Here is a 22,877-nt window from a genome sequence, read left to right as displayed (position 1 = left end):
ATTCTCCGAGCTCTGCGGTCTTCCATCTATGGAGCTGGAAGCCTCCTCGTAATGTCGTGAGCCCCACTGCGGGGCGTGGACTTATCATCGGAGCTGATCCCTTGCCTGGGATTGCTCCCACCGCGAGCACCGGGGAATCACCTTCAAGGGCTCGCAGTCTCTGGTGAGGCTAGTCGGGAGCTCCAACGTCGCGGAAGGTTCGACCAGCCCCGATGCGAGGTTTGATCGCCCGGCGTGGGGGAGCTGACATCCCCCCCGATGCGGGAGCTTGATCGCCTCGACCTGGAGGGCCAAATCGCCGCTGGCTATGGGAGTCAAGATCATCCCATCAACGGGGGCTCGAGGCCCACGACCGAGGAAGAACAAAAGGAAGAGACTTTAACTTTATTTTGCCTTCCATCACAGTGAGGAATGTGGAGGAGTCACTGTGGTGGATGTTCATGTTAAAATGTGTTGTTTGAGTGATCTGTTGCTTTAATTGTATGACTGACCTGGCCAATGAAATTCCTCGTATGTTGCAAAACATACTTGGCGAATAAAGTGTGATTCTGATTCTGATTCCTGCTGGTTTTGTTGGTTGTGTACAGAGCTCTAACTTGGGTCACTACAGTTAGTACTCACTGCTCAGAAAGCTGGAGAGAATTAGTTATCCAACTCTCTGATTTAATGTCCTCTTCATTGGAATTCCTGGACTTCTGTAGGGAATATCGGCCATAGACAGCATTAGATCCATCGCGGACACCTTTCATGACTCGCACGCGATCAAGTGCTGAAACCTTGCAAACTTCCACGTCAAAAGATATTAACTTGAATGAGGTACCAAATGCTAATTTGAAATTGCAGCTAGTCAGCATCTTGGGCTGAGGAAGAGATAAACGGATAAGAACCAAAGAGGCAAAATCAACAAACCATCGGCAAATAAACCATGGAACAGTACTGCAGAGGAACAGGGATTAGGGGCCCACCATGTCTGTGCCAAACATAATGGCAAGATAAACTAACCTGTCTAGTTCAGTTTAGTTTAGAGATGCAGCATGGAAACAGGCCCTTCGGTCCACCGAGTCCGCACCGACCAGCGATTCCCGCACACTAACACTATCCAACACATACTAGGGACAATTTACAATTTTACCAAGCTAATTAGCCTAAACCTGTATGTCTTTGGAATGTGGGAGGAAACCGAAGATCTCGGAGAAAACCCACACAGGTCACGGGGAGAATGTACAAATTCCATTTAGACGGCACCCGTAGTCAGGATTGAACCCGGCTCTGCCGCTGGTAGGCAGCAACTCTACCGCTGCGCCACCTGAAAGTCCACACAAGCTCACCACTCACTCCTCCATTCCCTGCATACCATGTGCCTATCTAAATGCCTCTTAAATGTCTTTTGTTTTGTTTTCGCGCACATTCTCTCTGAATCAGAGTGTGCCTAAAAGTATTTAGTTTTCATCTCGAAAAGCCTTTTGTCTCCATTGTGCTAAACTCCATTACTATTTGAATAGAGGTGAGATACGTTAGCAGTAAAGAGAGGTCAAATCCCAGACTATTGCTATTAAATAGCAACAGCATGCATGTACAGTGACAGGGACACTCTTTGCTGTCTTGGAAGGTTTTATAGGGCAGCCGTTAGTCACTGTAGAAATACTGAGATGTATGCAATAACCTTCAGGCAGCATAATTTCTATTAATCAGCTATGGGGTCATTGGCAGAACGCAGAGAAATCTGTAGTGGGGGATGGTGGGAGGGGGTGGGAAATAAGGAAAGGCATCCACTGAAACCATGTACTTTCTCAATTCTTTCAAATCCACTGGGCTCGTAGCAGTTTGTAGCCTCGTAACTGGTTCAGACTGACTGCCTTAAATAGTATGAAATGGAAAGAACCGAGCAACTGTGGTACCACACGTGAAACACAAAAAGCCTTGGGCTACAAAACACACTGGCATTTTGGGAGTGAAATTGCTTCTGTTAATTTAAGAGAGAAAATAAAGTGGCATGAATACAAAATAGGATTCGGTCTTTGCACCAACTCCATCATTTCCTTTGTGTGTACTTGAGATTCTAGGACTCAGTGAAGGTTTGGGTTATGGGACGGGCCTGCTGGTTTACGAAACCCCTTGTCAGTCGTCACTAGAAACAGCAGGCACTGGATTGAATTCTCAATTTCAAGTTACACTGTCTGCACCCCCCTCTCTTTCCCATACCCATCCTTTGCACTCCCATGTCTCCCAACCCCACACCAGTCACTGTACTTCTTTCCCCTCCTTCATACACTCATCCCCCATCACCAAGTCACCCCTTCAATTCTATCTCACCTTCCCTCTTCCCCTTCCCCTATGTCGGTCGCCTTCCATCCATATCCTTCCTTTTGGCTTTCACTCCTCTTTTCTCCTTATCTGACATCCATTTGTCTCCATTTCACCTCTGGCCTTTGTCTCATAAGTTATAGGAGCAGAATTAGACCATTCGACCATCGAGTTCACAGCTGATGCATCTTTCCCTCTCAACCACATTCTCCTGCCCTCTCCCCACTTGTCAAGCGTTGCACACCCCCCCCCCCTTTCTATATTTTTCCAGTTTTCTCTCTTACTCCATCAGTTTGAAGAAGGGTCTCGACTCGAAACATGGGCTGCCAATCCCTCCACAGATATTATCTGACCTGCTGAGTTCCTCCAGCATTTTTAATGTTGTACCAAGATAAGCATCTGACTCTGCAGTTCCAACTGTTACTAACAAAAATACCATTAGAAATGGGAGAAATTAGTCTTGGGTGTTATTTTACATTAAGGATTTGGATTATGTGTAGGAAGGATTAGGAAGGTATAGATTGTGCTGGTCATTTCCATGATGCATTTGCTGTTTTCACTTGTGAGTTTGAGTTTAGTTCATTGTCACGTGCTCCGAGGTACATTGAAAAACTTTTCTTGCGTGCTAATCAGTCAGCACGTGACAATTAAACACACAAGTGAAAACAGCTAATGCTGTTCTCAACAACATGGAAATGACCAGCACAATTTATACAGCAACATGATCCAAATCCTTAATGCAAAATAACACCCAAGCCAAATTTTTCCCATTTCTAAGGGTGTTTATTGTTACACATTGACTGAGTCAAAGTCATATAGCATGGAAACAAGTCCTTTGGCGCAACTTGCCCATGCTTACCAAGTTGGTAAACTCTGTTCAAGAAAGAACTGCTGATGCTGGAAATTCGAAGGCAGACAAAAGTGCTGGAGAAACTCGGGTGCAGCAGCATCTATGGAGCGAAGGAATTGGGCAACGTTTCGGGCCGAAATGTTGCCTATTTCCTTCGCTCCATAGATGCTGCCGCACCTGCTGCGTTTCTCCAGCACTTTTGCCTACCTTGGTATACTCTGCTTGTCCCATGTGCCTACATTTGGCCATTATCTCTCTCTAAACCCCTTTCTATCCATTTGTTGCCTAGCCAGAGTTTTATACAACTTCAATGCCATCTCTTGTTTATGCTACTTTTCACAAATCCATATGCTTCACAAAATTCATTCTGCTCCTGAATATTGAAGTTGAGGCTGGTGAGATGATAAACATGCGCATTTCAAACTGGTGGGGAAATGGGCCGCCGTTCAAAATGGATTTTCCCATGCGTTTTCCTCCACGCGGAAATTACATTGGCAGAAAAAATATGTCTTTTAGTGAATACTGCAATCATTTTCAACTTTTAAATGCAGCAATAGATTTGTTTCAGGCAGTTCCATCCGAACAAATGTACGGGAGGAAAACACTCTTGAATTCCACCTCAACAGAAAAAATTGGCTCCAGTTGCATGAGAGTCACAAAAAGTCTAAAATGATACCTCTGACCTCGGACAATGAAAGGCCTGGATAGAGTAGATGTGGAGAAGATGTTTCTAGTAGTGGCAGAGTCTAGGACCAGAAGGCACAGCCCCAAAATAAAATAGAATGGAGATGAGGAAGAATTTATTTAGCCAGACGGTGGTGAATCTGTGGAATTGATTACCACAGACAGTGGTGGAAGGCAAATCACTGGGTATTTTTAGAGCATCTATTGATAGCTTCTTGATTAGTAAAGTTGTGAAGTTATATGGAGAATGCAGGAAAATGGGGTTGAAAGGGAAAAATAGATCGAATGACGGAGCAGACCGATGGGCTGAATGGCCGAATTCTGCTCCTATGTCTTACGATGATCTTTGGGACCCAGATGGGTGTCTGTTGTATATTTAATATTAGCAATGGCAGCATTTCTATTCAGTGAATGCATTTTATTAATCTGCTGAGTTTAATCTTCCTGTAGTGATTCTACAAAGCCGTTAAAATAGTAAATACTCTTGCTGTGTATTCAAAAGGAAAAGCTGATAAAAGGAACACCACTAAATATCAAAGAAATTGCATCGCTGACAGTCCTGAGCATCCGTCTGTGTCAGTGCAGAGTCCCCTCAAGGTTAGGCTGTACTTGGTTCATGGTTCCTCTGCTCTGACTTGTCATTTACATTAATAGGTTGCACCCTGTGCCTGGTGTCTGGTTGAAACAGAGGGGAGCAGACGGGTTCCATGTGTGCGATCATATTTTCACAACTGCTGACCCTGACCGCTTAACGCATGAGCGATGAAAATCTGCTTATACCATGAAAGTGCTGACAAGTGCAAGCACTTCGGTGACATTAATAGATATTTTCTTTGAAAAAATAAACAATTTCTGCACAGGCTCTCAGCTCTCACATGGTCTTGGGTGGTCTGCAGTATGCTGTTGTTTGTGGCATCTTTGTACGTGACGTTATATTGGTGTATTAAATTAAATAGTTGCTGCCCCGCAGCGCCAGAGACCCGGGTTCGATCCTGACCTTGGGTGCTATCTGTGTGGTGTTTGCACGTTCACCCTATGACCGCGTGGGTTTCTTCCGGGTGCTCCGTTTCTTCCCACATCCTAAAAGCGTGTGGGTTGGTAGGTAAAATTGGCCTCTGTAAAATTGCCCCCAGTGTGTACGGAGTGGATGAGGAAGTGGAATAACGTTGAACCAGTGTGAACGGGTGATCGATGGTCGGCGTGGTCTCGGAGGGCCTGTTTCCATGTTGAATGTCTAAACAAAACTAAATTAATGCACACAATTGAAGGTGGGCTCATCACCAATGCGACTTGTTGGCTTCAAGATTAAATTCCTAACGTACAACAGTAAAAACTAATCTTCCTCAGGCACTGATGCTCCGAGTGGAGACACTCAGTGTCTGGAGATTGAAAAATATCAAACTTCGTGAGTTTGTTCAAATACATGTTCAAGTAGCATGTTCATGTTAAATTCTATAGTGTTGTGTTTTGTTTTTTATTTTATTTGTGTGGCTGTATGGTAACTCACATTTCACTGTACCAATTGGTGTATGTGACAATAAATGTAACTTGAACTTGAAGTGCTGTAGGAACTCAGCGGGTCAAGCAGCATTTGTGGAGGGAATGATTCAGTGACAATTCAGGTTGGGACCATTTCTTCAGACTTGAAGGATTTGTACTAATAGTTAGGCTTTTCCTGGTTTGTTATATTCATTGCTTCTTTATTTTCATGTTATCTTAACAAGTCCCTAACTCGTCTTTTGACGTGCCAAAATGTAGCGGTACATCAGAACATATCTAAACCCCAATGTCAGGTTGGGGACACAAGGAACTGCAGATGCTAGTTCACAAAAAAGATTAAAAGTGCTGGAGTAACTCAGCATCTCCAAAGAAAATGGAAATATGATGTTTAGGGCCCCCACCAGAAATGTCATCTATGCAATTTCTCCAGAGTTTTGCCTGACCCGCTGAGTTACTCCAGCATTTTGTGTCTTCCAACATAAGGTTATTGTGTAAGTGTAAAATGAATAAGATGAGAATATGACACGAATGGGTTAAGCTTTTATATAAGAAAGAACTGCAGATGCCGGAAAAATTAAAGATAGACAAAATATGCCTGAGAAACTCAGCAGGTGAGGCAGCATCAATGGAGAGAAGAAATTGGCGACTTTTTGGGTCGAGACCCTTCTTCATAGATGCTGTCTCACCCGCTGAGTTTCTCCAGCATTTGCAGTCTACCTTTAAGCTTTTGTATAGTTAAGTGTCCCATGCTTTGAAGCCATTGACTGTGTAGTACCTTTGCTCCCAGGTTCTGTCATGTTGAGAATCCGTAACTCAAGTGAAGGAAATGTAGAACAAGACGCAAAGTGTTGGAGTAACTCAACGGGTCTGGGAGTATCACCAAAAGGAATGGTCAGGGTGAATCTATTTTGTGGTTGAGTGTTGACGAGTTTTAGTTTCATTCGCATTTCTTTATCAACCATATCTGCAGCAACAGTTGAAGCACAATTTTTGGAAACTTTTTACATTAAGCGCTATTGTTGAGAACCTCATCCCCTAAACAAACATTCAGAGAACACTGAACAGTACGGCACAGAATCTGGCCGTTTGGCCCACAATGTCCGTGCCGAACATAATGCCAAGATAAACTAATCTTCTCTGCCTGTACGAGATCCATATCCTTCCATTCCCTGCATATCCATGTGCCTGTCTAAAAGCCTCATAAATATCACAATTATATCCCTCCACCACTACTCCTGGCAGCATGTTTCAGGTCCCCACCACCGTCCAAATAAAAAAAACACGTCACCGCACATTTCCTTTAACCTCAAGTTCTGCCTTCTACTCTAACATTTTCATCCTGGACAATGCCTTATTCTATAAAGGCTTTTCAATTTTTATTGGGAGAAAATAGTTGATTTTCAAAAGGAAAGAGCTAAAAACAGGTTTGGCCAAAATGTGATTAACACCTGTGAGAACACAATTAGTTTATAAAACATATTGTAAGTGTGGATTAAAAAAAAAATTAAATATCAGTAGATCACTAATTGAATATAATTAGTAAACTGATGAAAGTTTCGTTATGTTAAATGTAGTGGCTAATATATTAATTTCATATGAGAAGTGGTAATTACAAAATGAAGTGACTAACTCACAGAGTGGTGGTGTGAATGTTAAAAGGCTTTTGTGTAGAAAGTAGCAGATATTTTCTTGACAAATCCCAAAAGAGCGTTCTACAAGAAATTGTAAATTGTTCCCGGTGTGTCGGACATTGCTCGTGTACGGGGCGATCGCTGGTCGGCACGAACTCGGGCATGTTCCCACACTATATCTCTAAAATCTAATGTCAGTGCATTTTTAATGACGGTGTGCGCTGGTACGGCATATCAGCACTCCTAAATAGTTAATATCTCGATTCATGTATAGTTGCCAAAAGCCTTGTGTGACTAGTTATACGTGTGCAGCCACTTCGTTGTCTGCGTGAAAAGCCTTGAGTAAAATATTATGTGAAGAGCCTTGGAATATTTTGATGCACTAAAGGCGATGTATTACCAAAGTAAGGCCGCTTGAAAATTGGAGGAACAGTGAATTGAAACCAAGTGTATGAAGGAGACTCGTATTTTGTTTGGACAGCTTACAACCCAGCGGTATGAACATTGAATTCTCCAATTTTAAGTAACTTCATTTTATACTCCCATCCCCTTTCCCCTCATCCCCTGTCTGAAGAAGGGTTTCGGCCCGAAACGTCACCTATTTCCTTCGCTCCATAGATGCTGCTGCACCCGCTGAGTTTCTCCAGCATTTTTGTGTACCTTCGATCTTCCAGCATCTGCAGTTCCTTCTTGAACCCTTTCCCCTAGTTGTTTTACCTGTTCCATAGTTCTCAAGATTCAAGAGTGTCTCCACATTATTTCTCTTGAGATCACACCTTCCTCACCCAACAAAGGACCGACAGACAGACACCACCCTGCCTGAGGTCATTTGTGGCCGGCCTTGATTGGTCCTGGTCTCGCCTCCAGGCCTCTAACTCCCCCACCACCACCATGCCCTACTTTCAGTCTGAAGAAGGGTCCTGACCCAAAAACGTCACCTACCCTTTTTCTCCAGAGATGCTGCCTGACCCCCTGAATTACTCCAGCACGTTGTGTTTATCTTTGTGATGCATTAATGTCGTTTTCTGTTGGTTTGTTGATGTGAAATTGCATATTTGGTGCAATTGGTCTTTATTCAGTGTTAGCTTATTACTGGCATAGAAACCTAGAAACAGGCCCTTCGGCCCACTGACCCACGCCGACCATCAATCACCCGTTCACAATAATTTTATGTTACCCCACTTTCTCATCCTCTCCCTACGCACTAGCGGCCATTTACAGAGGGAGATTAAACTACAAACCTGCACGTCATTGGGATATGGGAGGAAACCGGAGCACCCGGAGGAAACCCACGCGGTCACGGGGAGAACATGCAAACTATTGATGGCTCGATTATAATCACGTATAGTCTTTCCGCTGACTGGCTAGCACGCAACAAAAAGCTTTTCACTGTACCTCAGTGCACGTGGCAATAAACTAAACTAAACTAAACTAAATTAACTCTGCACTGTCAGCACCTGAGGTCAGGATCGAACCTGGGTCAGAACCTCTTTGAGGCAGCAACTCCACCAGCTGTGCCTCTGTTGATAAGTAAATGGTTCACATTGGCAAGGGGCGAGATAGAAAGGTCTAACTAATAAAAGTAGCAGATTAATACCCTTGAGAAAATATGAAGTAATTTGCAACCACATACAGCTAGGTGAATAACAGTAGCTAAGGTTGTAGAATTACTTGTTGCTGTTTGAATTAACACTTACCTTGAGATGTTAAAGTAAGTTCTCATTTGTCTGCTTTGCAAGTCAATGACCTGCAGAGGCACAGTTCCAAAAAGAATTGGAAGATTACCAGACATATGAATTCAGTGTGTCTCAAGCACTGGTAACAAAAGACACGAACTATGTCTGACTATGTATGTAACAACACCATGGGGGTTGCTGCGTCACAGCACCAGAGACCCGTGTTCCATCCTGACCATGGGTGCTGTCTGTACAAAATTGTGTGTTCTCCCCTGTGACCCCGTGGGATTTCCCCAGTTGCTCCGGTTTCCTCCCACACTCCAATGATGTATAGGTTTGTAGGTTAATTGGCTTTGACAAAAATTGTAAATTGTCCCTAGTGTGTGTACGATCGTGTTAATAGGCGGGGATCGCTGATCAGTGCAGACTTGGTGGGCCAAAGAGCATGTTTCCGCGGTGTGTCTCTAAACTAAACTAAACTCGCTAGATTGTAACATGCCTTATTATGGCATAGTGTGGTTTCCTCACCTGCATAACTATAGTAACTCCACCCAGATTTATTCTGGGAAGAACTTTTGATGTAAGGTGTTTAATTTTCACTATTTAATTTAGACGTTATAATTTTAGAGCAGTTAAAGTATTTTCCAGAAATAGTGAATTGCTTCCTTTAAACTTGCAGGGGGGCTCCAGTTATTTCTTTTGCATGTGAAAAACCCGTCGTAAACTCTTGCTTACACCTGCAGTGTCGGTGAGTTATGTGTCTTTCACACTGGTGGAAGAACACCGGTAATTCACTGTCACAGGTGAGCTATCATCCTGTGTGTTTAGAATTATCATCGCATAAATCGTGTAATGAGGAACCTGGGCTGAGGAGACTTTGCCACGGAGAGGGGAAGCGCTGAGCTTGTTTACTGCATAAACTGTGCTGCTGGTTTTTATAGCGCGGTATATCTTTCCGATGCAGTCGAGATCTCAGCCTGTGTTTTATTGCAGACTGTGCCAGACTGATGTGTTTGGCTTGCATTGATGTGCTTCCCTCCTCATAAAATAAACTACCCGTGGCACAGAAGTGTTATTACAAATGCCTACACTGCCAGGCAGAATGTCGAGCTGCTGCCGACTCCTGGCATCCCTTGGATTCCACCCCGAGGGTATGGACAGAGGGAGTGATCGCTGGTCGATCACTCCTTCTGCTTAGTCCCTGTTGCTTAATACTGAGAGCTTTAGAATCGATATTAGATTGACACCTGCAGGCAAGGATCATCACAGGCAGATGTAGCGCAAGTCTCTTGCCAACTGAGTGAAATGGAGAGCAGCCACCATGCCAGTCTGGGCCATGCCTAGAAAGTCTTTAGGTCCAGTGCCATGTCTGGAAGTGGGGAATTTTAGTGGGAATCTTTTTCTGCATATTTTGCCACTGCATAAATTGTCTGGTAAACTGCTGCCTCTATACACGACAATGTCAAAATGTTACTTGAAGCACAAATTTACTGGTACTCAATGTTTTAAACTGACGGTGGCACGGTGGCGCAGCGGTAGAGTTGCTGCCTCACAGCGCCAGAGACCCGGGTTCCATACTGACTACGGGTGCTGTCTGTGTAGAGTTTGCACGTTCTCCCCGTGACCTGCACGTGTTTTCTCCGGGTGCTCCGGTTTCCTCCCACACTCCAAAGATGTACAAGTTTGTATGTTAATTGGCTTCTTTAAATTTGTAAATTGTCCTTAGTGTGTAGGATAGTGCTAGTGTATGAGGTGATCGCTGGTCGGCACGGACTCTTTCGGCCGAAGGGCCTGCCATGCTCTAACTCTAAACTAAACTAAGCACGAATGGTAGACACACAATGTGTGACACAGTCTGTGGAATTCTCTGCCTGTCTGTGGAATTCTCTGCCTCAGATGGCGGTGGAGGCCGGTTCTCTGGATGCTTTCAAGAGAGAGCTAGATAGGGCTCTTAAAAATAGCGGAGTCAGGGGATATGGGGAGAAGGCAGGAACGGGGTACTGATTGGGGATGATCAGCCATGATCACATTGAATGGCGGTTCTGGCTCGAAGGGCCGAATGGCCTTCTCCTGCATCTATTGTCTAATGCTGGAGTAAATCAGCAGGAGTGGCAGCATCTATGGAGAGAAGGAATGGGTGACGTTTCGGGTCGAGACGTTTTGCAGTTCTTTCTTAAACAAGAATGGTTACAGGTGGTTTGAAAATTGTGGCAATCACAGGCAGATGTAGCTCGAGTGTTTTTGCCATCTGAGTGATATGGAGAGCAGTCTGGGCAATGGCAGTATAAGTCTTTAGACCCAGTGGCACGTCTGGAAGTGGGGAATTCTGCTAACACTTTCGTTTGCATATTTTGTCACTGCACAATGTGGCTGGGAAACTGTGACCTCTATGCCCAACAATGTCAAAATGTTACCTGAAGCACAAATCTACTGGTACTTAATGTTTTAAATTTCACGTGCTGTAAATGCGAGAATGCTTTCCACGTTAACATGCTTCACAGTGCCAATTGATCTCCTGTTCCCCTGCTTTAAGTTGACTGCTGTTAAATATGATTCCACTCAGTACTGATCTCGAATACTCTCTGACGACCATCTCAGTGAGAACACTGGACCAGAAAGTGATTCACAGCGATGCTTAATCCTTGTTTGTGCCTAAATTCCCTACTTGTCCTTCTGGCAGAGTTGGGTGCATGGCAGAAAATAGTAGATAATGTCCTTGTCCCCGAGGTTGGGTGGAAGAGCATATTGCAGGCGTTATCCGAGTCAATAATGACCAACAGGATGCCTGCATCTATGGCATCACTTCTATTATTAACGATTGATAACTGCATACAATTTAGAATTGAATCAATAAACAATAGGTGCATGAGTAGCCATTCGGCCCTTCAAGCCAGTACCGCCATTCAACGTGATCATGGTTGATCATCCCCAATCAGTACCCCGTTCCTGCCTTCTCCCCAGATCCCCTGACTCCGCTGAGAGCCCTATCTAGCTCTTAAAATCAGGGACCCTGTCATACTTTAAACTTTAGAGATACAGCGCAGAAACAGGACCATCAGCCCACCAAGTCTGCGCTGACCACTGTACACTAACACTATCCCACACACACTAGGGACAATTTTTACCGAGGCCAATTAATCTACAAACCTGCACGTCTGTGGAGTGTGGGTGGAAATCGAAACCTCCCGGAAGAAACCCGCGCAGTCACAGGGAGAACCTTCAAACTCCGCGCCGACAGCACCCGCAGTCAGGGTCGAACCCGAGTTTCTGGCGCTGTGAGGCAGCAAAACTATAGCTGCGCCACTGTGTCACCTGATCTGGAGACTTTACCTCAGAAAGGGGTATTGTTTTTATAGTCATAGAACTAGGAAAGAAAGCAGAGAAGGCCCTTCGGCTCACCTTATCCATGCTATCCGTGGGCATATTGGGCTAGTCCCATTTGGTCCGCTCTCAAATCCCTTCCTATCCATATATCTATACAAAAATCTTTTAAAAATCGTGATTGTATCTGCTTCTGTAGCTTTCCCTGGCAGCTTGTCCCAGGTGTGGACTACCTTCTGAGTGAAAGTTTTTCCCCTGAAGTTCTTCTGTTATCCCTCCCCTCTTACCTTAAGGTTATGCCCTCTGGTTTTAGAATCCTCGAACCTTGAAAAAAGACTGAGCGTTCACTTCATCCATGCCCCTCAAGATCTTGTACACCTCAACAAGGGTTTAATTTCCTGTTCGTCCCCGTGGTACAAAACCGCTCATCGTTGACCAAAAAATATGTTATGTTGCTCTACTGGCTCAAATGTTGTTAAAAACTGAAATACTGCAAATCAGTTTTGTAAACATTGGTAAAAACAAAATTGATGGTTGGTATTTACAGTGTAGTGTCCTCCATATTCTATATGGAGCTATGTATCTGGAAAGTCGTTGTGGTTTATTAAATCAGATTTCTAGAATTGTAATTTTAATTTTTGCCTGATATACTTCAAAGGGACCTTAGTACGCTGCATTTACCTTTTTGATATTTTATTTTACCCAGTAGAATCTGATACCAGTCAGCCTAAGTCCGTAAGTCATAGAATCAAAACTAGGCCATTGGGCTCATTTAGCCTGCTCAGCCATTCAATTATAGCTGATCTATCTTCACTCACAACCCCAGTCTCCTGCCTTCTCCACAACCCTTACCGATCTTCAATCTCCGCCTTAAAAATACCCAATGACTTAGCTTCTCCACAGCCGTCTGTGGCAATGAAATCCACAGATTCACCACCCTCTGACCAAAGAAATCCCTCGTCATCTCCTTTCCAACGGTACAATCTATAAAAGACATATCTGGGTATATTCATTCATCTGCTCATTGAACATACTGATTAAAGTTGACCAGTGAATGAACAATGCGGTTTATATTTTTGATTTTTAAAACATAGTAAAATATTAGAGAATTTGCATCTGAGAATTTGTATCGCCTTGGATATCAAGTATATTCTTACAGTTGAGTGGTATTTCCCTGATTTTCTTGCATTTATGTCACCTGCCCACTCTTGTGTGAATACTGAATACATGTACAATAACCCTTCTGTACCAGTTTGTGTTACCAGAAGATGCTGCAGCCTAGACAAACTCACCCCAGTCACACTCTGCGCGCACGCAGACACACACACACACACACACACACACACACACACACACACACACACACACACACACACACACACACACACACACACACACACACACACACACACACACACACACACACACACACACACACACACACACACACACCCCTAAGCAAGGTTCACCCAGCTGCAATGGGTGCCTTCCCACCTGCGATAGAATGACATGCTGCCACTGAGCCATCAAAGCTGGGATACACTTGTTTTATTGTTATTGGTACACATTTGCAGACTGACATCAAGTGACTTTAGATTTAAGAGATGCAGCACGTAACCAGGCCCTTAGCCAACCGAGTCCGTGCCGACCAGCAATCACCCTGTACATTAACCTACACACACTAGGAACAATTTGTACAACTTACAGAAACCAATTAACCTACACACCTGTACGTCTTTGGAGTGTGGGAGGAAACCAGAGCACCCGGAGAAAACCCACATGGTCACAGGGATAACATAAAAACTCTGTTCAGAAAGCACCATAGTCAGGATTGAACCCAGGTCTTTGGCGCTGTAAGGCAGCAACTGTACCACTGCGCCTTAATGCTGCTGGAAGATGTTGAACGCACCAAAAGATGCTTTTTGGTCGACCCAAAACTGTGTTGGTCTCCCAACACAGTGAGATATCTGTCAGGGACTGCTGCCGACTGGCCCATTCCGGACTGCAGCAGTATGTGCTGAGGGACGCAAGGCTCTGTGTGGGCAGACCACAGTCTAGGGTTCTTCCGCTGCTGGATATTGAGGGGCAGAGACCGGTGGGGACACCCCTCAAACTAGGGAAAGGATATCACCCCAGGGGGCTACATGAGCGGAATGGCTGTTTTGTGCAAAGATAGGTGTGAATACCACTGGGTCAGGCACTATTGAATGTTTGACATTTGACATTGAGATGATGTGAAGAGTTTTTTGGACAATTTATGTTTGTATATATTTTCTATTCTGAATAAAGTTTATTTTTGATTTTTTTTTTTTTTTAAATTAATTTTCAATGTTTAATTTGCTTTTGATTTCAAATCTCATAGGTGCTGGGTCGAGAGGTGTATACGTCCAACAACCAGCTGGGTGGGGTCCAGATCATGTACAACAATGGCGTGACCCACACAACTGTCTACGACGACTTCGAGGGAGTTGTTACCGTTCTCCAGTGGCTGTCCTACATGCCAAAGGTTGGTATTCCAACTTCGATTTTCAGATGCTGTGCACAAATCTTCATGATCTTTTAATGCAGGAGTTCCTAACCTTTCTCGTCCCGTTAACACTGGCAACTTTAATAGCACATACCAATGTTATTTCACTTATTTATGAACAACTAATGATGAACAGATACCGGTATACCAGAACCAAACACAGTCAGTCAATGAGAAAAAATATGTACAAATCCACAATCAACAAATTTACCCCCTGGGTAGGTGAAATTTACCCCAGTTTGGGAAACCCTTGTTTTAATGTACAGTCAAGGAAAGTGACTAGTAAAGTCGAGGAAAACCCACGAGGTCACGGGGAGACTACAAACTCCGTACAGACAGCACCTGTAGTCAGGATTGAACCCGGGTCTCTGGCGCTGTAAGGCAACAACCCTACCACTGCCACAACTGTACCGCCCTTTGAGGCAATGTTGTACAAATTGTTTTGTTCATTTAATAGGTGATGACATGCACTATTTACTATTACGGGCACAATCTACGATAATAGATACAGTTGCAAACTATGTAGCTACTAATTTCCACGTCTGCAAACTTAACAAGGATGTGCACTGATGCACTTTTAATCAACAATAAGCCACAACTTTACACAATTGACAGATGTTAATGATTGAAGATAGACATGGGAGAACATTCCCCTTAATAAAACCTGGTGCAACTTATCTGGTGGAATTTTTTTTAAACTGCTTTAGTTGACTTTTTTAAGTATAGGCATTGTGGAAAGATGCCCCACAGTGGTAGCTGAAAGAACTGCTGCCTGACAGCACCAAAGGTACGGGTTCGATCCTGACCTCAGGTGCTGTCTTTGTGTGACTGTTCTCCCTGTGACCATGTGGGTTTTCTCTGGGTGCCCCGGTTTCTTCCCACATCTCAATGACGCTTGGGTTTATAAGTCAATCGGCCGCTGTAAATCACCCCGAGTGTGTCGAGAGCTGATGGGAAAGTGAGAGAAGATAGATCTAAGATCTAGTGTGAACGGGTGATCGTTGGTCGTGGTGGATTCAGTGGGCTGGAGGGTCTGCTTTGTGCTGTATCTGTAAACTAAACTAAATTGATTTGAAGGTGACTGGATGAAGGATATTTGTACCTTTGTTGGATTATTATCTTATTGACCTACGGGCAACCTTTATTGGTCTTGGCAAAGATTTCTCGGGGGGGAAATCACCATGGGTGAACTTTCAATAACTTATTTATTTGCTTTACTGTGCTTGAGGTAGAAATTTCTTGTTTGTATTTCTGGAATTGTTTAATGCAAGTTTAAAAAATCATTTTGTCTGTAGAATATTTCAAGTTCCGTGCCTATCCTCAACCCCAAGGATCCCGTTGACCGAGATATTGACTTTCTTCCAACAAAAGCCCCTTATGATCCTCGGTGGATGCTGTCGGGACGACTTCACCCAAGTAAGGAAAATAAAATTGTGTGCTTCAGTTACAATAAATGACACTGTGGGGCATTCTCAGCATTGTGGGGAACTCTTACTTGAGTAACCAAGGTTAGAGGTGACATCAACGTAATACTTTTTGATTTGAGATGGGCACAAAAGGCTGGAGTAACTCAGGCAGCATCTCCGGAGAAAAAGGATGGGTGACATTTTGGGTCGGGATCCTTCAGACTAAAAGTGGGGGTGGGGGGAAGCTTGATGGATGCACGCTCTTTATGGGGGTTTAAAGAATTAAGTACGGTGAGAAAGACATGCCCAGCTGCACCAAAGTAGCCACTTGTTTGAGTATTCATTATCTTGTATTCAGGTAATTGTACATGTCTCCAGAATGCTGCCACAGCAGTGTTTCTGGTGACTCCAGCTCCTAATTTAGTGAGAGGTTTAAAGAGCAGATGATTCCTAATGATAAGTTACTTCAGATCTCCTATAGGTTAAAAGTTAAAGTAATTTATTACGGAAGATGGCAGTGTGATATTCTTCATATTGACAACAAACACAGCTTTGGAATGTAAAAGGCAGCCACCGACACCTGACTTCAAGATAATTTCAGGATTGATGGCAACATTATAGCACAGGGTCGAAGTCACATGGATTGAGAAGTAGACTAACAATATGGTAATTACAGTTTGACTTTTGATTAAAACACTTGCTGAAGTGATTAAGCCAACACGATTGCTTATCTAAACCTCTGGGGTTTAAATTGCTTTTTGTGCTATGTATTGTTTTTTATCCATGTAACCCTGCTAATTTACTGAGCCATTCCTCCAAACCCACTATCAAATTATTTTTTTATCCCCAACTTCAGTCAGCAAGGAGAAGCATAGTTAATTTTCATGTCTGCGAAATGGCTGCAAGGATGATTGTATTTAAAGGGCGAGGTGTGTAATTTTAAAATAATTTGGAACCTTCTATCTGTGATGGGACAGGTTGTGAGTGGCTTTGGCTATAAATTCGTGAACCTCATTGTGGAAAGAAGGAACTGAAGATGCTGGTTTGCACAAAAGGACGCGAGTGCTTTAGTAACTCAGAGTGTCAGGAAATCTTCCTCCAGAAGTCTTGCCTGACCCACTGAGTTACTTCAGCACTCTGTGTCTATCTCTGGAGAACACATTCTATGTTATCCCACTTTCTCGTCCATTCCCGACACACTAGGGGAAATTTACAGAAGCCAATTACTCTACAAACCCACAAGTTTCTTAGGATGTGGGAGAAAAACCGGAGCACATGTTCTCCAGAGATGCTGCCTGACCTGCTGAGTTACTTCAGCACTCTTTGTCTATCTCTGGCGAACCTCACTGTATACCAGTTTTGTGAAGATCCAGCTGTTGGTCATAATTATCTTCATAGCTGGGGAACGGTTCAAGATTGTTAGTACAACACACAAACAGACCCTTCGGACCACAATGCCTATGCCGAACATGATACCAAGTTGGACTAATCTCCTCTGCCTGCCCATGATCAGTATGCTTCACTCCCTACTTTATCCATGTACATAATAAAAAGCCTCTTAAATGACACTGTGATACCTGAGTCCATCATCACCCCTGGCAACGCGTTCCAGGCAACCACCTTTAAACCTTGCCCCTCTCGCCGTAAAGCTGTGCCCTCGAGTCTTTGATATTTCCACTCTGGGGGAAAAACGTTCTGACTGTCTACCCTATCCCTGATATATACCTATCAGGTCTCCCCGCTGCCTCTGAGGTTCCAGAAAAATCAATCCAAGTCCGTCAGTTCTCTCCAATCGGTTAATTCCCTCTAATCCAGGCAGCATTGTGGTGAACCTCACTCAAATTACAATCTTGCAAAACAGTGGCACAGATGGTAGAACCGCTGCCTCACGAAGGTTCTACCAGGTTCGACCCTGACTTCAGGTGATGTCAATGTGGAGTTTGCACGTTCTCACTGTGACTGCGTGGATTTCCTCCGGATGCTCTGATTTCCTCCCACTTCCCAAAAAACATACGGGTTTATAAATTAATCGGCCTCTAAATTCCCCCTGGAGTGTAGCGAATGGATGAGAAAGTGGAATAACATAGAAATGGGATGAGCGGGTGATCGACGGTCGGCATGGTCTCGTTGGGCTGAAGGGCCTGTTGCCATGCTGTACCTCTTAACTAAACTAAACTAGTGAATGAATGAACGAATCGGTCATTCATAAATGGAAATAAAAATCACACAAAGTCACAGCTTACGTTGTTTATACAGCACAAAAAGGACAATGGCAGAATGGCTTCTTTGACAATGGATCCTTCATGGAAATGATGCAGCCATGGGCACAGACGGTGGTGGTGGGAAGAGCCAGGTAAGCAATAAGATTATTCATTATCAATAATTTCATTCTCCCTCCTCTATCCCACTTCCACCCTCGCCCAACCCTGCCAACTGATCAATCAAGGATAGGTGAGACTCCAATTTTTCTTTTTTTTCTTCTCATAGAAACATAGAAAATGGGTGCAGGAGTAGGCCGTTTGGCACTTCGAGCCAGCACCGCCATTCAATGTGATCATTGCTGATCATCCACTATCAGTACCCAGTTCCTGCCTTCTCCCCATATCCCTTGATTCCGCTAGCCCTGAGAGACATCATTGGCAGGTGACATTTCGATCAGGATCAGATGTTGTGAACCTGCTCTCAAAGGGTGTGTGCTTGGAAAAAAAGGATTATCATTTCATTTGGAATCCTGTGAATGCAGAAAATTATCCATACTGTTTGGAGTTTTGGCAGTGCATCATCAGCTGGCAAGATACAAATAAAAGTGTGAGATGAAACTACACAAAACTGCACAAATCTCAAAGGCCATCCATGTCCACACTTGTCCACTTCACAACAATGGCCTTCTCAGTAGCATTGTACCAGATGAGAGGTTTGGTGGTGCCATCACAAATTAATTTAATGTTTGCTGAAAATATATAGTTTACCTCCAAAAACTCACTATTTCAACATTGCTTCCAACGGAAACAAGCTCTGTTATGGGCGGCATAGTGTTGCTGCCTCACAGCGCCAGTGACCCGGGTTTGACCCTGTCTATGGGTGCTGTCAGTAAGTTCTTCCTGTGACCGCGTGGGTTTTCTCCGGGTGCTCCGGTTTTCCCACCACACTCTAAAGACCTACAGGTTTGTAGGTTAATTGGCTTTGGTAAAATTGTCTCGTGTGTAGGACAGTGCTAGTGGACTAGTGGATAGGACTTGGTGGGCCGAATGGCCTGTTTCCACCCTGTATCTCTAAACTAAACAAAACAGACAAAGGGTGGTTAAAATACTTTGTCACCCTCTTGGCTGAGTGGTTTAATAGGGCCTGGATCTATAAAGTCTTAACAGTCACAAGAGTTTGTTTCATAGAAGCATTGATTTAGCTGTGTAGGAAACAATACATTTGGTGGGGTGAGTAGGAATGGGTGTCATCTATTTATTTGCCCTCTCATTGAGAGCAGTCACCTAGCACTTCATGGAGTTTGTCATCTCCATCAGAATCTGAGAATCTGTCACACTGCTCATTGGTCTGAAAGTGAGCTCTCTAAGACTACCATTAGCAGCTGGTAGCGCCACAATGCTGAGAGCTACATTCTGCACTCTGTATCTTCCCCTTTGCTCTATCAATTATACCAGAGTTTGCCTTGATTGAGTTCATGTAGAGTATTATTTCATCTAATTGGATAGCATGCAAAACAAAGCTTTTCACTGTGCTGCAGAATACATGACAATAATAAACTTCAACTAAAATATGTGTTTAGTTTAGAGAGACAGCATGAAAACAGGTCCTTGGGCTGGGCTAAAACAGCTTTTTTCCACGAGCAGTAGCTCTATTCAACAACCAAACATCTGTAGCCTCCTTTTTCGTCTGTATTTTATTTCATTCTTCACATGTTTAAATAATAATGTTTTATTCTTAATTGTTTACTGTATATCGTGTTGTTACTTGCGAGCAAAGCACCAAGGCAAATTTGTTGTATGTATGCATACTTGGCTAATAAAAATGTATTCAATTCAATTCAATCACCCATACACTAGTTCTATCCTACGCACTGGGGCCAATATATTTATTACAGAAGCCAATTAACCTATAAACCTGCACGTCTTTGGAGTGTGGGAGGGAACCGAAGCACCCAGAGAAAACCCATGCGGTCACGGGGAGAACGTGTAAACTCTGTACAGACAGCATGTGCAGTCAGGATCGAACCCGGGTCTCTGGCGCAGTAAGGCAGCAACTCTACTGCTGCGCCACTATGCCACCCATGTGCATGACATCAAAAGTGAAAGTGGAATTTTTTTCCATTCAGTTTGTGAAGTACACAAATACACAAGTTTTGGAACCAATGTTATTTTCATTACCCACCCTATTTTCCCCCCAGGCTTTTATTACAACAATTCATTAGCAGTGCCGTGTTTTGTAGACAAAAAGGTAATAGCACTGTCCAACGGTACGAGTTCATTCCAAGAGCTCTCCCGAGTTTAAAAAAAATCAAACTCGTGGTAAGCACGGAGAATGAACGTAGCGGGTACGTCGGAGCTCGGGGATGTCTCTTAGCGCTAACGGTAGGTACTCGGGAAGACTCGCTAACGGCAGGTAAGCACGGGAAGACTCGTGAAGATTTTTCAACTTGATGAAAAATGTCCACGAGAGCCCCGAGTACCGACGAGCGGCCATTACCGTAAATCTCCCGAGTTCGAATCAGGGCAAACTCAGGAGAGCTCTTGGAATGAACTCGTATCGTGGGACAGGTGTTTAAGCATATCAATTTTAAAAATCAGCTACACTTTAAAAACAAAATTTTCCCAACAATAAAATCCCTGCTGTTTTGATTTTATGACCAATCAACTAATTTAATAAACTAATAACTAAAAAGTATAAAATCAAATTAAAATCCTAAATACTTAAAAATCTGGATTTTAACGTTATCCAGGTTCCGATACATCGTAGAGTCATAAAATGAACACAGCATTCGGGACAGCAGGGTCCCTCCCCTATGCTCTGCCACTTCCCTGAAAGATATGCCAATTAATCTTTTTCTCCGTTGCTTTACTAACTTTATCTTTTAAATTAAAGATGTGACTCCCTTGTGATAATTACAAATGAATTGGCTTTTACTTTTTCAGCCTGATTACAATTTATTTGTTGATTTTTTTTAAAGAAAGCTCATTTGCATTTTTTGGCCAATTATCTGCTTAGCCTTAATGCACTTGGAACAGCTTCTCCCCACTTAATTATAAAGGACTCTCATTGGGCTGAAATATTTTTGTCATTGGTCAGAGAGATAACTGCCAACAACGTCTGAAGAAGGATCCCAACTTGAAACGTCACCCGTCCTTTTCCTCCAGAGAGGCTGCCTGACCCACTGAGTTACTTCAGCACATTATGTGTATCTTTGCCAACAAAACATCTTCACGTTAGGATACCAGTATGTTTCTGACATTCACGTCTGTGCATCACGGCATGGATATTGGGAGCCCATCTGATCTAGAATCATGCCCCTTGGCCCAATTTGTCCAGCCGTTCCGATGCCCCATCTAAACCAGTCCCATTGGCCAGTGTTTGGCCCTTATATCTCGCGATGCCTTTCCAATCTACGTTCTCGTCCAAATGTCTTTTGAATGTTGTTATTGTACTTTTCTCAGCTACTTCATCAGGCAGCTCGTTCCATACATCCACCACCCTCTGAGTGAAAACGTGGCCCCTCGGGCTTGTGTAAAATCTTTCCCCTTTCATCTCAATGTCATCTCCCACCTCAACTCCTCCCCGCCAACTATCAACAACTCCTTTACTGCCCCTGAAATGAAATAACCTCCTGGACACATCACTGAGGTTAGAAGCACAGGTTGGTCATCGTGAACTGACGGGTTGGAGACACTTCACATCTGGCCCCTCAGCCCCACATCTGTTGGCATATATGACCTAGACCAAAATGGTTAAGTGCAGGTTAAAAAAAAAGAAGACATTTTTAGAGGGATAGAGAGAGAGAGACAGCGTGGAAGCAGGCCCTTCGGCCCACCGAGTCCATGCCGACCAGCGATCACCCGTTCACTACTGTGTTATCCCACGTCCGCATCCTACATACTCGGGTCAATTTACAGATGCTAATTAACCTATAAAGCCACCACATTCACGATGACCAGTGAACACTCTGTACACTAACATTATCCTACGCACTAGGAACAATTTACAGAAACCAATTAACCTACAAACCCACACGTCTTTGGGATGTGGGAAGAAACCAGAGCACCTGGAAAGAACCCTCGTGGTCACAGGGGAGAACGTGCAACCTCCACACAGACAGCAGCCGAGGTTAGGATTGAACCTGGGTCTCTGGCGCTGTGAGGCAGCGGCTGTGCCACTGTGCTGCCCCATGTTGGTGGTAGTTTTAATTTATATAGAGGACGGCATTCCTGTGTCCAAAAACAACTCGAGAGCTGTCCTAAGCTACTATCTACCTCATTGGAGACCCTCGGGCTATTTTTAATCGGACTTTACTGGACTTTATCTTGCACTAAACGTTATTCCCTTTACCCTGTATCTGTGCACTGTTGACGGCTCGATTGTAATCATGTATAGTCTTTCCATTGACTGGATAGCATGCAACAAAAAGTTTTCACTGCACCTCAGCACACGTGACAATAAACTAAACAAAACTAAACTAAATAGGCTGTTGTCGGGGATAGCATTGTACAATAAATGGCTATTAACACAGTGGGGGTCTTGTACTCACTTCCCCGTACCTTCTCTTGTTAAATGGACTGCTTCCTTGCAACCTTCTATCTCCCTCTCCAAACCACTACCCACCCCCCTCTCACCTCCAAACTCCCACATCCAAACAACAGCCATCATAATTTTATCCGATTCATTTCTTGCGTCTCTTGGCTGACACTCTTCAAGGGACAGTTAAATGGATGTCTTTTTGTTTGTCATGATGAAATGATGGCAATTACCCAGATG

The 22,877-nt window shown here is 43.7% G+C and overlaps 1 protein-coding gene across 2 annotated transcripts in view; it reads left to right on the top strand.

Annotated features, from left to right (window-relative positions):
* Positions 1 to 22,877, top strand: part of acaca (acetyl-CoA carboxylase alpha) — a 212,138-nt gene that overhangs the window by 147,810 nt on the left and 41,451 nt on the right. For both annotated transcript variants that reach the window (XM_055658137.1, XM_055658138.1), the window contains 3 exons: positions 14,329 to 14,472; positions 15,789 to 15,909; positions 18,156 to 18,252. In XM_055658137.1, the coding sequence (XP_055514112.1) occupies positions 14,329 to 14,472; positions 15,789 to 15,909; positions 18,156 to 18,252 (362 nt within the window). The remainder of the gene's footprint in view (positions 1 to 14,328; positions 14,473 to 15,788; positions 15,910 to 18,155; positions 18,253 to 22,877) is intronic.

The sequence above is a fragment of the Leucoraja erinacea genome, chromosome 28 (genome assembly GCF_028641065.1).
Source record: "Leucoraja erinacea ecotype New England chromosome 28, Leri_hhj_1, whole genome shotgun sequence".
In the NCBI taxonomy this organism is placed as follows: Eukaryota; Metazoa; Chordata; class Chondrichthyes; order Rajiformes; family Rajidae; genus Leucoraja; species Leucoraja erinaceus.
Note: the sequence above shows the minus strand (reverse complement) of the source record. Positions and strands in the feature narration are given on the sequence as shown.